This window comes from Myxocyprinus asiaticus, chromosome 6, assembly GCF_019703515.2.
Source record: "Myxocyprinus asiaticus isolate MX2 ecotype Aquarium Trade chromosome 6, UBuf_Myxa_2, whole genome shotgun sequence".
NCBI lineage: Eukaryota > Metazoa > Chordata > Actinopteri > Cypriniformes > Catostomidae > Myxocyprinus > Myxocyprinus asiaticus.
The window spans coordinates 21,452,821-21,467,959 of NC_059349.1; the positions used below are offsets into that span (position 1 = coordinate 21,452,821).

The window sequence follows — 15,139 nt, forward strand, 5'->3', positions numbered from 1 at the left end:
GGCCACTCTTGTCCAAATCATGTGCAAATGTGAAATAACGGGGTGTGACTTAACTTCTCCGGTTAGTTTAATAGAAAACCAGGGAGGGGCTCTCTCAGGTGGAAGTGACCAATGAGCCAAATGCCTGAGACCGAATGCATAATAAAAAAAAAATCTTGGGTAAGCCTAACCCACCTTTGTCAATCAGCCTATGTAATTTGTTGGAATGTAGTCTGGGACGTTTACCATTCCAAATGAAGGACTTCGCAATTCTATCAAATTGCTTGAAATAAGAGAGGGGGACATCTATAGGGAGTGACTGTAGCAGGTAGTTGAATTTTGGAATACAGTTCATTTTAATAACATTAATCTTCCCAATCATGATAAATGTAATGAAGCCCATCTGTCCACACTTTGTAATTAAAGGGTCAAAATTAACTCTAACTAAATCAGACAAATTTGCTGGGAATAAAATACCCATATACTTAATGCCCTGTTTGGGCCACTGAAAGGCACCCAGCTGAAAGGCCGTTACTGGGCAGTACGCAGTCAGAGCTAAAGCTTCGGATTTAGACCAGTTGAATTTGTATCCAGAGAACTTGGAAAAGGAATTAATAATTCTGTGGAGGCAAGGCATAGATCTAGTTGGGTCGGAGACGAATAATAAAATATAATCTGTGTAAAGCAGAAGCTTATGTGCCACACCTCCCGCCACCACCCCTGGAAAATCATCCTCCTTTTTTATCGTGGCTGCTAATGGTTCCAGGGCAAGACAGAACAATAATGGTGAAAGAGGGCAACCCTGCCGAGTGCCCCTATCCAGAGTAAAATAATCTGAAATTAATCCATTTGTTTGTACCGCTGCTACAGGGTGTCTATAAAGTAACTTAATCCAACCAATGAAAGTACTCCCGAACCCATACATTTCTAAAATCTTAAAAAGATAATCCCATTCTACCATATCAAACGCCTTTTCGGCGTCAAGTGAAATGGCAGCGACTGGAGACTGATCATTCGCTACTGACCACATGATATTAATGAAATGCCTAATGTTATCAGAAGAGCTACGGCTCCAAATAAACCCCACCTAATCTATATGTATAAGAGATGTCATAACCTTACTTAATCGATTAGCCAAAATTTTGGACAACATTTTTACATCTAGCTGGATCAGGGAAATTGGACGGTAACTTTTACACACACTTGGATCTTTGTCCTTTTTAAGAATCAGACTGATCCAGGCTTGTGTCATAGTTGGAGGAAGCTTTCCATTCTTTAATGATTCCGTATAAACTTCTAACAAATGTGGAGCCAGTTCTGTAGCATAAGATCTAAAAAAATTCAGCAGCAAAACCATCTGGCCCCGGAGCTTTGCCTGTAGATGAGGCCTTAATTACCTCGTCAAGTTCCTCCAAGTTTATCTCAAAATCAACATTTTTTTGCTCAGTCGTCAGTTTAGGAAGTTCTAATGGTTACACAAAGTTTCTAATATCTTCATCAGTAGACGAAGACGTAGAACTATAGAGATCAAGATAGAACTCTTTAAAAGCATTATTAATATCAGTGGCCGAGGTAAAAATTTCACCACCAGCAGATTTCGCTGAGGGAATGGTAGAAAAAGACTCTCTCTGCTTTATATATCTAGCCAAAAGCTTCCCTGCTTTGTCCCCCGACTCAAAATATGACTGTCTACCTGAATAGCCAAAACTCCACTTTCCGTGACAAAATAGCATTATATCTGTATTTCAATTGAGTCAATTTTCTGAGGCTATCAGATGACATTCTGCGCTTCAGCTCTGCCTCTGCACTTTTAATATTCCCTTACAACTCCACGAGTTCATGTGCTTTGGATTTTATGGTGAATGAGGCATACTGTATGATCCGACCCCTAAGAACCACCTTAAGTGCCTCCCAAGCCACGCCCACAGAAGATACTGAGGACCAGTTGGTCTCCATATAAACACTGATTTCGCTCTTTAACATTTGTTGGAAATCAGGATTTTGCAAAAGGGCTACATTAAAGCGCCAACTATATGATTTATTTTTCTCCATATGTGGCAACATCTCCAAACTCACCAGGGCGTGATCCGAGACTAAGATGTTTCCAATTGAGCAGTCGACAACAGATGAAATGAGGGACTTCTACTCTAGAATAAATCTTATGGACTGATGAAAAAAATGTATAGTCTCTACCAGATGGGTTCAAAAGTCTCCAAATATCTGTAAGACCAAGATTTTTACACATCCTGTGAAGCATCACTGTTGCTCTAGGGAGCTTACACACTTTTGCTTCACTATGATCAAGGACTGAGTCCATCAAAAGATTAAAGTCTCCTCCCAATATTATATCATGAGGGGTGCCAGCGGCTTGCAGCATCCCTTCAGGATCTTTAAAAAAAGCCCTGATCATCAACGTTAGGTGCATAAATATTAGCCAAAATCAACCTTTGCCCCTGAATTTCTGCTAAAACAATAATGACTCTTCTTAATTTATCTTTAATCTGTTTGAGAAATTTGAATTGTAGATGTTTACTTATTAATGAAATGACTCCCCTGCTCTTATTTGAGCCAGCACTGAAGAAAAAATGTCCACCCCATATCTTACCAAATTTTTCAGCTTCCTGCAAGGAAAGATGTGTTTCTTGAAGAAACACAATATCATATTTCTTACGTTTAAGAAAAGAAATAACCTTCCTTCTTTTTATAGGGTACCCCAACCCATTCACATTCCATGTGGAGAGAGACAACTTATTCATATTAACATTTGACATATTGATATAATAAAAATATAAATTGTGTGTCAAAAACAAGATTACACAGACCACATTCCCCATTAATGCAACAATCAAACCCTGAACTTCCCCCCGAACAAAACAAACAGAAAAAAGAAAAACATGCGCATTAACCCCGCGCACGAGAGCGCCAACCGGCGTCAATCCTTCTAAACTCAAAGAGTCAGAATTACATAACAGAAAATACTTTGTAAAACAGACCCCAGCCAACAGGCAGAATAACAGAAAAAACATGTAGACTCATTCACAGAACCATCTCGAAGGTGTGATCCTCCACAAAACAAACTCCAGCTGATATAAAGCCGTTCACTTTCCTCGGACAGACAAACAATTGTTCAGTGATATTTTGCGGTCATCCATAGTGTCCATTCTCGATCTGGCCGGGAACTTCAGTGTAAAAAACGATCTTCCGTCAATGCAAAAGTTTCTTGGAGTCATGCCACAAAACAAACTCCAGCCTCTAGGCAGAGCCAGCGCAAAAAGAAACAAAAATGGCACCCAGCTTCCTCAGATAATAGAACCGCGAGTCAGTCCACTAATATAAGAAACATCAAATGGCTTACTCCAATGTATTTATGAAGGAGAGTGCCTGTTTTGGACATGTAAATACTTTGCGACCATTCTTCGTTTCTATTCTCAGTTTGGCCGGGAACATCAGTGCAAAAGTGATCTTCTGTTGGTGTAAGAGTTTCTTACATTCCTTGAACCGATCGCGTTTCTCTCGTCGAATTCGCAAAGTTCGGGAACAAGAAAATATTGTGATTCTTCCAAGAAAGCTTTCCTTTGCTTCTTGCCTGGCGCAACACGAGATCTTTATCGGATGATTTCAGAAATTTGGCCGGAATCGATCGGGGCCTTTCTCCCTCAGCAGTTCTACGAGCCGGGACTCTGTGAGTTCACTCGATTTCCAGTTTATGACCTGTTATGTCGAGCAGACTCGGGAAGAGCTCGTCCAGGAATTTCACCATATCTCTGCCCTCTTCATGCTCAGGAATTCCAACAATTCGTATGTTATTCCTTCGGCTCATATTTTCGAAATATTCCAGTTTTTCCTAAATTAATTCCAAATCTGTTTTGGACGCGGGCGGATTAGCAGATAATTCCCTTTCTGATGACTCAAGATAATCGATCCATCTTTCAACTTCTGTCACTCTTGTAACCAACTCAGAGAATTTTGTTTCCATCACCGTAATCGATCATCGACGTATTACAGCAAGATCCTCCAAGTCAGCAACAACCTTTGTCAGCATTACCGAGATGTTGGACAGTTGATGCTGAATTTCATCTACCGACGTGCCATCCAAATCGAGTCCCCGGTCCGCAGGCTCGTCAGAGGCCTCAGCTTGATCACGTAAGTGTCTTTTAATGTCTCCAGAGTCTGAGGATTTTGACTTCTTTGCTATGTTTACATCAAAGAGCAAGTATGTAACTGGGTGTATCGAATCTCACCGGATTATAACATGAAAATAATAAAAAAACTAGCAAAGTTCGCAGAGCTCATGTCTCACACATCTGCTTCTCGCATGGCGTCACCTAATCCTCTTCTCACCCACTTGTCTAAAATCCTGTGCTGACCAGCTGGCCCCCATCTTCACACAGATCTTCAATAGATCACTGGAGCAGTGTGAAGTTTTGTGCTGCTTCAAACACTCCACCATCATCCCTGTCCCAAAGAAACCCAAAATCACAGGACTTAATGACTACTGACCCATCACTCTGTTATCTGTGGTCATGAAGTCATTTGAGGAACTGGTGTTGGCCCACCTGAAGGACATCACTGGACACTTTCTGGATCCCCTTCAATTTGCTCATTGTATTTCTATATACACTTATATTTCCTATTCAGTTTTTATTTTTATTCTGTTTTGTTGTTGTATTGTTTATGCACAGGAAGCTTCTGTCACCAAGACAAATTCCTTGTATGTGTAAGCAGCTCATTCTGATACATTTTTACACCGTAAACATAGTTTGTATTTGACCAAAATTCCATTATCGTCAGCATGCTGAGTAATATTTCAACTGTCATTTAACTCAAGAACGCACATGTGCATTAGTAGACCGGCCTGATTTTTATCCATGATCTGAACTAAAGAAGCACAATTTATGATAGCATTGTTGTCAGATTTTACTGCTAATTTGAAATATTTTCTTTGATCATAATCTTGACCAACCGTTTTGGAGATTTCGGCCTTTCCCCATTCAAGTACATAAGAGCTGTACTTATACTGCTTGTTGTATCCATAGAAAATAGCTGCCTGGGTGTGTTCCAAAGATGGCCTCCAAGTGAACTAACTTTGGTCTGGGCCCCCTCCTCCTTGGGCTCCAATGAGTAGGCTTTAACAAAGAGGACCTTTACCGAATTGTATTATACAACCATTGAACAGTCCATGCCCAAAAAATATCACGCCATTACCATGGTAATACCATGTCCAAAATAATGCAGAATTGGTAATACTATGGTTCTTTGATGCAGTATGTACCATGGTAGTGAGTGATCAGTTTATTCTGCACCATAATAATACACGGTTCTCCAAGATACTTGAAATAATAGAACATGTCTAAAAACACAGTATTATCATGGTGCCATGTCCAAAAAACATGGAAATACCATGGTACTTTTTTGTTTGTGGATCTAAGAAATTCAGAGAAATATACACAAACACACACATAGCATTGTATATAGGCAATAACATATGGAGTCACACAAACAGGAGCAACCATATGACATTAAGAAAACATGAAGCACAGTGTAGTTGTAGAAAAAAAGGGGTATTTTACTGTAATCCAATACAGGTTCCCAAAAATAAAAGTTGTTTCTTAATTGTGCATGATATAGACAAAAATGTAAAATATCTTTTCCTGGCACTGGTTTTAAATTATGTTTGACAAAATCAAAATATTCAGTAGAGAAAGTTAGCATTCAACACAGATCCATGCTAATCTTCATCATTAGATACTGCCATTATATTTCTGACTGTTCGGTTGAAGACATGGTTTAAGCAAAACTGTATTTTATTTAGTCTTTGATCGTTTTGTGCCACTGGATCTTCCAACATCTGCAGACTCAGCCTGGATAAGAAAACCAAGAATGTTTGTTAAACTGTTCAAGCAAGCAGTCCATTTACACAACTACTTAATTAACATCTGACCTTTCTTCTCCGTGTTGCAGGGAAAAATTCCTGAAGGTGTGACTGTCTAGTTGGCCCCATCTTCTCATCCACCTCCCTCTGTTTCCTTCTCTTTAAGAGAGACTCATGAAACTTCTTAATGCGTCCTCGCACTTTTTCTTCCCTTAAAAACAGTAAATAAGGTCACATAATAATTTAATTTAAATCCACACCTAGCAAAACTAAAAAAATAAAAAAATCCCTCAAGTCTCCCAGACAGAATCAGATAACATTGCACATTCTCATACTTCTTCAACTCCAACTTGTTCAGGTCTTGACAGTCAAAGAATGCATTATCAGTTAATATCAAGACCTACTTCAAAGGTTTTTCCTTGCATAGAAACTGCACCAGGCCCTCTTCATCAGGCTCATTCCAAACCAGTACAGGGGCGTCAATTTGTGGCGTTTCAAAAAACAGCTTGCGGGCAGCCTTGTACTCCCAGTTTAAAGGGATAGGGTGTGTCTTTAAGAATCAGAAACCGCAAATTACTCAGGATTATTCAGTAATCCAGGGCACAATTAATAAAATCTTATGTTTGTGAAATAATACTGATCAGTCCTTATAATGTTTACAGAATGTGAAACTTTATCAGTGCTAGACTGATGTCAGCGCTTGATTTCTCTGATGTGTAACATTGTAAATAAGATCTTTTCTGAACAGGCACCTTTCTGTTGACGTGTTCCATCACACCCTCAATTGTATGATGCTCCTTTATAAGCTTCAGTGCTCGACTTGGTCCAAGGCCCCCAATCTTATCACAGTAGTCACAGCCCAGTAAGATACATAGGTCAACAAACTGTGTGAGAGAAACAGAAGACAATTAAGCAAAATTGAAAACACACTTTCCTTACACCAAAGTCCTGTTTTTTAGACGGAATTGCACAAATAAACAAAACAATGGTTGAGCCATTGTTGTTATGTCGGGCAAGATGGTCAGAAGATCTGACAAAAGACTAAATATTTTACCTCTTTATGTGTCAGCTGTAAAGCTTCCAATAGCTTTGGTAAGGAGTACTCTGTCACCTCACTGTGAGATAAATGATATTACATACCAATGATATTTATTTATTATAAGTACATACCAATGATATTTATTTATTCATAATTACACAAAAGAAGTCACGTATCCCTATGCGAGCACCACCATAGCCATTACTCCAATTAATATGGCAGAAAATGCCTATCCATGAGTAGAAATCAAGTGCATGATTTGTGCCTTGTTTTAACTGTACATATGCAGTACTGTATATGCCATAGTATTACATAGTTCAATATTACATAATATATATAATAACAATAATAATATAATATCTGTCATAACATAATTACACATGTGTCGTGTTGGTAAAAAAGGATGGTGACAAACATTTTGGTTCCCAAATCATTTTTTTTGTGTCATTAGGAGGGCACATTACAGGCTCATATTAAAAATGACAATATGATAAAAACAACAATAATAGTCATTATAAGTAGTATTATTAATAAGATAATTTTGTTACAACATGTAGATAAATCAAACTGTCTCACACCAGCTGTGAGTTTATGCTGGTTCAAATATGTCGCCATCTATTAGTTTGTATGGATCTTCATGGACCTTCCATTTACTATTTTGGACAATCGTGGAAAATAAAGTTTTAGTAACTGCATTTAAAAAGAGCACTTTAATGTGATTCCACTTTAATGTGACTTTAATCCTCCACTGTAAAGGGATAGTTCACCCAAAAATTTAAATTCTCTCTAATCATTTACTCACCCTCATGCCATCCCAGATGTGTATGACTTTCTGTCTTCAGCAGAACACCAATGAAGATTTTTAGAAGAATATTTCAGCTCTACAGGTCCATACAATGCAAGTGAATGGTGATCAGAACTTTGAAGCTCTGAAAATCACATAAAGGCAGCATAAAAGTAATCCATATGACTCCAGTGGTTAAATCCATGTCTTCTGAAGCGATTTGATCGATTTTGGATGAGAGACAGATCAATATATAAGTTCTTTTTACTATGAATCTCCACTTTCACTTTCTTCTTCTTTTGTTTTTGGCGATTCATAGTAAAAAAATACTTAAATAGTTTCTCATCCACATCCATATCAAATCGCTTCAGAAGACATGGATTTCACCACTGGAGTTGTATGGATTACTTTTATGGTGCCTTTATGTGCTTTTTGGACTAGCAAAATTCTGGTCACCATTCACTTGCATTGTATGGACCTACAGAGCTGAGATATTCTTCAAAAACTGTTTGTTTGTGTTCAGCAAAAGAAAGAAAGTCATACACATCTGGGATGGCATGAGGGTGAGTAAATGAAGAGAGAATTTTCATTTTTGGGTGAACTATTCCTTTAAACTAAAACAATAACACTGCTTTTATTATTTAAATACATAGCCTCAGTTGTGTTATTCAATGGTCTCCTTCAAAATCTATAATCAGAATCTGTAAGTCTGCAATCTGCAAATTATTTTTTAGACTTTTTCCTCACCTGTCTCTCTTTGCATTAAGCTGGCGTAGAAGAACAGTTCCCCCAAATGCCAGTGTATCCATGTCCTCTGAGGCTACAGCATTAACAGTGCCACTTTTAACCAAATGGGCACAGAGTGCCTCTGCTTCACCCGGAGCCTGAAAGTCAAAATCACAAGAACCTTATGTATGTAGTAGTAAAACATTTAATCAAAATTGGAGAGAGGTTTTATTTGGATTGAGCTCAATTAATTAGGGAAAAGAAAAAGTCATACCATGATACATGGTACACCCATTAGCTGTAGGAGACGGTGACAGTCTTGAGTAAAGGATGAAACTGCAAAAGCATGGGCAGAATGTCATAGTCTTTAGTAAATTGGGAATATTGATGAGAAGCACCATTAGAAAAATGTGAAAAGCCTAACTCATTACAGTACGAGTTTGACAAGACCGAGTAGAATTTTTTTTTTGTGTGTGTGCTAAATTTAATGTAAAATAGAAAGTAATTTAAATGTATTTACTTGGTAGACTCCTTTTTAGCACAATGTTTGGCCAAACATTTATACTACCTGTGTTTGAGCTTGGTGAGCTGCCCCAGCCTGTGCTTTGAGCTCTTTTCTCCAGCTACAGGGATAAAAATACATTGATATTTTAACCTATGTTTATGTGAGAAATCTGTGACTTTTAAAGGTGCACATAGTAAGTTTATGTTCATGTCATCTTAGAATTACACTGACACCTAGCAGCGTGGAAGCAGCATCATTCAAACACACTGGGCTTCATTCATGAAACATGAGCAGAACGAATTTTTGTGTAAATCAAAAATGTTCGTACTTTCAAAACGTTAGTTGGTACAAACAAAATTTACACCTGCTCCCGACCATGTATAAATCGTGCGTAAGACAACCGAACGTGTTGTGTTCTTTCAGCCAAACTGTCACGACTACGTGTTTGATAGAAGTTAAATTAAATAAGTAATGAAAAAATTAACTCATATCTAAATGAGTGAAATTAACCTTAAAAAAATAACATAAATTAGTCAAAAAACAAACAAAAAAAAAACAAAAACAGAAAAAAGCTTTGTTTTCTTTTTAAACCATAGCCTATACTTATTTAGAGATGTTTCTTTGGTGCTTGCATTTATTTTTTGAAGTATATTTTTTCCCCAACTCTGCTTAGCCAGCAGAAGAGCTTAATTTTTCTCTATAAAATTAATGCCCTCTAATGTGACTTTGGACAGTTATTTTTATTTGATCTGAGTTATATATTTTAGGTTTAATAATTTAGTATAGGCATCTGTAAATTGTGTTCAGTTAATAAAATATGGTCAATGCTAATGCTGTTAAATCCATAAATAAACACATTGCGGGCAGGTGTGTGCACAATACAACAGGGAATAAAAATAGAAAAAGCCTGCGCACTGTTGTATAGGTTGCAAATCTGTGATATCTTACAGCGTTTTGGTCAAAGATCTTTTTCAGGCATTCTATTAATTTCTCTGAAGATTCTTCTAGTTGCAATTATATCACTGTTACCTTCATGATTTACTTGAGAAGTTTCACAAATTATGCTGGCGATGTGCTGCAAACTGAACCAGACAAGGTTAATGGTGGTGAACATCCTCCTCCCATTTTTTTCCACTCATGTCAAACCATTTTTATTGATTTCTTGAACTGTTTGATTCACAATAGAGCATCATATGACAGTAAAAACATGTGATGACAGTAAGTCCTCACTTTCTTTGAGACACTATTGTGCTTGTAAATCTAAATTTTACAATGTGAATGCACTGCTTTCATAAAAACTATTTTATTACTGTTCCGCATAGATGTTAACTAGTGAGTCTGGGGCATTCCTTATATGGCATTTTCATGTGCGTGGATCATGATAATTGTGAATGATTATAATTTACTAACACACACACGATCGATTTACTAACAAATCGGGGGAGTACGAAGTGTTTGTGAATCTGGCGGAAAGTTTTCGGGAAGGTCCATTTTATGAGCAAATTACTCTGAATTTACTAATATATTTATGAAAGTTTCATGAATGAGGCCCAATAGTTTTAAGTAATGCAATTTTAGAAATTAACAATTCACAGTCAGTCATGATTTATTTAATTCAAGAGTGAAAGTGTCCAATAATAGGGTGGTTATTGAGATTAAGTGAGTAGTATTTGGCTGGTCATGTGACCCTAACATGACAGCCTCCATGAGGGGACCCTCTCCATGTAGAATATAACAGTTAATTATATGACTAGAGTCTTCATCTCATGTGAGTCATCGCGATTATATACATATGTTTCAAAATAGTAATTTCTTTAGGAGTAAAACTTTTTTAATGAGAAAAAAAATTACTGAATGCACCTTTAAAATTTTACTGGGACCTTTAAATTTGCTAGTGCACATCTCACCACAGCTCTCTTTTGATTGGGAGGCCTGCCATCGAATACAAAGACAGGCTTGATGTCATGCTCCAGGAAAGTAAGCGTGCGGTAAAACAGGCCTGTGAGAGGGCTGCAACATCAGATGATCATAAATCAAGTTCTTAAGTAATTATTCAAGAACAGTAAACAGTCAGTAATAAAATAACAATAAAAAACAGCACTGAATAGAAATTGATTAAAAATAATTTAACAAAAAATACAAAGTAAATTCAGTGCAGCAGCAGTAGGCTATCAAGTATTCAAGTAAACATTCAGAATGAAATGCAACATAAAACTACTACTGGTCTTTTCTGCATGATTATAATACATTAATACTTTTTAATGCTACTAAAGTTACTCAGTCAAGAGCAGTGAGTGTTTCCTCGTTTTCTTGTTATGGTTGTTTGATTATTATGATGACACACTAAACGACAGCAGGTCTATTAGCTTACATTTATTCTTACACGTCCGACATTTTAATACAAATCTGCTTTTTTCTCCGCTGTTTACGTTCACTTTAGACATCACTCTCTGTGTCTACATGAATACCTCACCAAGATGGGCATTTTGGTGGTATTTTGAAATGTATTTGACCGTTCAGGTGCGCATTACCGCGAGCATGTTCAGCACACACACACATATGCCACCTGTCAATCAAACAGGGCGCAGCTGTTACTAGATCGCTTGTAAATTATAAAATTATGTGCTCTGGATTATTTTCAACAGCAGAATAAGAATATTACCTTTCTAATAAGTGACACAGGCCTAGGCTATCACAAATACAGTTATACAATATTTTTTCGTTATTGACGTTTTAATCAGCCTGCTTGTCCTGTTGGACAGATAAAATTCTCTTTCACTTGCCCCTTCAAAAATCCACTTGTCCTGGACAAGCGTTAATTTCGAGTCCTGATTAACTATTGCATTCAACATTCTCCAATAACAATTTTTTCTTCTGCAGTATAGCTCCTAAAGTAAATGTATGTTGTTTTAAAGGAGTTTTAGATATTACAGTGCATCCGGTAAGTATTCACAGCATTTCACTTTTTCCACATTTTGTTATGTTACAGCCTTATTCCAAAATGGATTAAATTCATTATTTTCCTCAAAATTCTACAAAAAATACCCCATGATGATAATGTGAAAGAAGTTTGTTTGAAATCTTTGCAAATTTATTAAAAATAAAAATAAAAAAAAAATCACATGTACATAAGTATTCACAGCCTTTGCCATGACACTCAAAATTGAGCTCAGGTGCATCCTGTTTCCACTGATCATCCTTGAGATGTTTCTACAACTTGACTGGAGTCCACCTGTGGTAAATTCAGTTGATTGGACATGATTTGGAAAGGCACACACCTGTCTATATAAGGTCCCACAGTTAACAGTGCATGTCAGAGTACAAACCAAGCCATGAAGTCCAAGGAATTGTCTACAGACCTCCGAGACAGGATTGTATTGAGGCACAGATCTGGGGAAGGGTACAGAAACATTTCTGCAGCATTGAAGGTCCCAATGAGCACAGTGGCCTCCATCATCGGTAAATGGAAGAAGTTTGGAACTACCAGGACTCTTCCTAGAGCTGGCCGCCCGGCCAAACTGAGCGATCTGGGGAGAAGGGCCTTAGTCAGGGAGGTGACCAAGAACCCGATGGTCACTCTGACAGAGCTCCAGCATTTCTCTGTGGAGAGAGGAGAACCTTCAGAAGAACAACCATCTCTGCAGCACTCCAACAATCAGGCCTGTATGGTAGAGTGGCCAGACGGAAGCCACTCCTCAGTAAAAGGCACAAGACAGCCCACCTGGAGTTTGCCAAAAGGCACCTGAAGGACTCTCAGACCATGAGAAACGAAGATTGAACTCTTTGGCCTGAATGGCAAGCGTCATGTCTGGAGGAAACCAGGCACCGCTCATCACCTGGCCAATACCATCCCTACAGTGAAGCGTGGTGGTGGCAGCATCATGCTGTGGGGACGTTTTTTCAGCGGCAGGAACTGGGAGACTAGTCAGGATCGAGGGAAAGATGAATGCAGCAATGTACAGAGACATCCTTGATGAAAACCTGCCCAAAAATAGGTGTGTCAAGCTTGTAGCATCATACTCAAAAAGACTTGAGGCTGTAATTGGTGCCAAAGGTGCTTCAACAAGTATTGAGCAAAGGCTGTGAATACTTATGTACATGTGGTGTTTTTTTTATTTTTTATAAATTTGCAAAGATTTCAAACAAACTTCTTTCACGTTGTCATTATGGGGTATTGTTTGTATAATTTTGAGGAAAATAATGAATTTAATCCATTTTGGAATAAGGCTGTAACATAACAAAATGTGGAACAAGTGAAGCACTGTGAATACTTTCTGGATGCACTGTATTTTGGAAAACAAGCCAAAAAAAGACTAATCAAAAACATATTTTGTTCCAGTGTATAATGGGCTAAGACTACACTCTCTCACCTTTATGTTCACTTCGATCCATCTTTAACTCACAAAGAAACTAACTTTCTCTTCTTAATAGAGCTGCGTATCACTGATTTTCTTCATGATAAGATACACACCGTGAACGTGACACATATATTATGATTCACTACATTCTAGCTGCAGCAAACGCGCGTCCCACGCCAGAGTGTTCATCAGCCAGGAGAAGATTCAATCTCTTCCTCGGTCGGTTCACGCAACTCAGACGCGGGGCTGACCGCACAGAGAAATGCCAGTGTCGGAGTTCACTTTCATAACCCGCTTCCTTATCTGAACTTTAATAAAGGATGCTTTAAAGATATAATGCCAGGGTGTTTCATTGCAAAACGGAATGCGGCACAATAATCGTTTTATCTCGATTATCTTGTTTTCATAATTGTTGGAAGCCAAAATCGTAATTGAAAATAGAATTTGATTAATTGCCCAGCCCTACCCTATTCTTCTCACCACTATTGTACAGAGCGGTTATCTGAGTTACCGTAGACTTTGTCAGTTCGAACCAGTCTGGCCATTCTCCGTTGACCTCTCTCACCAACAAGGTGTTTCCGTCCACAGAACTGCCGCTCACTGGATGTTTTTTGTTTTTGGCACTATTCTGAGTAAATTCTAGAGACAGTTGTGTGTGAAAATCCCAGGAGATCAGCAGTTACAGAAATACTCAAACCAGCCTGTCTGGCATAAACAATCATGCCATGGTCCAAATCACTGAGATCACATTTTTTCCCCATTCTGATGGTTAATATGAACATTTACTTAAGCTCCTGACCCGTATCTGCATGATTTTATGCACTGCACTGCTGCCACACGAATGGCTGATTAGATAATCACATGGATGATTGTTGGTGCCAGACGGGCTGGTTTGAGTATTTCTGTAACAGCTGATCTCCTGGGATTTTCACACAAAACAGTCTTTAGAATTTACTCCGAATGGTGCCAAAAACAAAAAACATCCAGCAAGTGGCAGTTCTGTGGAAGGAAACGCCTTGTTGTTGAGAGAGGTCAACAGAGAATGGCCAGAATGGTTTGAACTGACAAAGTCTACGGTAACTCAGATAACTGCTCTGTACAATTGTGGTGAGAAGAATATCATCTCAGAATACTATTCTGAGATGTGGGTTGGCGCTGTTTTGGCAGCACCAGGGGGATCTACACAATATTAGGCAGGTGGTTTTAATGTTGTGGCTGATCGGTGTATAAGTAATCAAGAGCCATTTTGAAGCTCATAACATTTACAAAAGATAAAGAACACAGATTTTAATACAACATTTTTAAACAAAGCCATTGACTTAATATTAGTTGAGATGTGACTTTATATGTAGAGTTTTTGTATGCAGATTTCACCTTAGCTTCAGATGGCCGGGGACAGCTGAGCGAAACTGATTCACCACAATAGATGTATCCAGTGCGATTATTTCCCCTGGAACACAAATATATATAACAATAAGGACCATTTAATTTAGTTTGTTTTAATGTCTACTGCATGAAACAGGTAACAAAACTATATTAAAGACAACTATCTTCTGAAGTGTACTTTCGAGATGCATTTTTTTTTAAAGCTTGTAACATTGTTATGTATCTTACTATTTTCTCTTCTTTCATGTTTGTGAATGTATTACTGGAAAACTTAGCTCAATTATCTGGTTCGTTGTATTATAAAACACTGCACTGATCTTACCAGAATAATCGCCGATCTCTTTGTTGCGGACAGACGTTGGCGCATCAAATCGGATTAAATGTGCCAACTTTGAGATCCCCATTTTAAATTACAGAGGACTGTATATCGTGATAGTAGTGCTGCTGTTATTGTCCCTCATCACACGGCTACATTTCCGCATGGTCCCAG

General features: G+C 38.0%; 1 protein-coding gene across 2 annotated transcripts; it reads right to left on the bottom strand.

Moving 5' to 3' along the window:
* Positions 1-5,529: 5,529 nt before the first annotated feature.
* LOC127442312 (probable flap endonuclease 1 homolog) lies at positions 5,530-15,123 on the bottom strand. 2 transcript variants are annotated; one of them, XM_051700235.1, is made up of 11 exons: positions 14,972-15,123; positions 14,638-14,713; positions 10,813-10,915; positions 8,969-9,023; positions 8,675-8,736; positions 8,422-8,558; positions 6,906-6,966; positions 6,604-6,735; positions 6,256-6,401; positions 5,921-6,062; positions 5,530-5,840 (listed from the first exon to the last, which is right to left on the bottom strand). In XM_051700235.1, the coding sequence occupies exons 1-11, from the start codon at positions 15,051-15,053 to the stop codon at positions 5,784-5,786; spliced, it is 1,053 nt and encodes a 350-aa protein (XP_051556195.1). In that variant the 5' UTR covers positions 15,054-15,123; the 3' UTR covers positions 5,530-5,783. The 2 variants fall into 2 exon arrangements, with proteins under 2 accessions (XP_051556195.1, XP_051556193.1); XM_051700233.1 differs by having other exon boundaries at positions 8,921-9,023.
* Positions 15,124-15,139: the final 16 nt, after the last annotated feature.

Bases quoted from the DNA above. Each gene is read 5' to 3' on its own strand.
- LOC127442312 (XM_051700233.1), bottom strand. From the start codon at position 15,053: ATGGGGATCTCAAAGTTGGCACATTTAATCCGATTTGATGCGCCAACG. The intron at 14,714-14,971 runs GTAAGATCAGTG...TTTGTGTTCCAG, and splicing joins AGAGATCGGCGATTATTCTG to GGGAAATAATCGCACTGGAT. The intron at 10,916-14,637 runs GTGAAATCTGCA...CTGATGTTGCAG, and splicing joins CCCGGCCATCTGAAGCTAAG to CCCTCTCACAGGCCTGTTTT.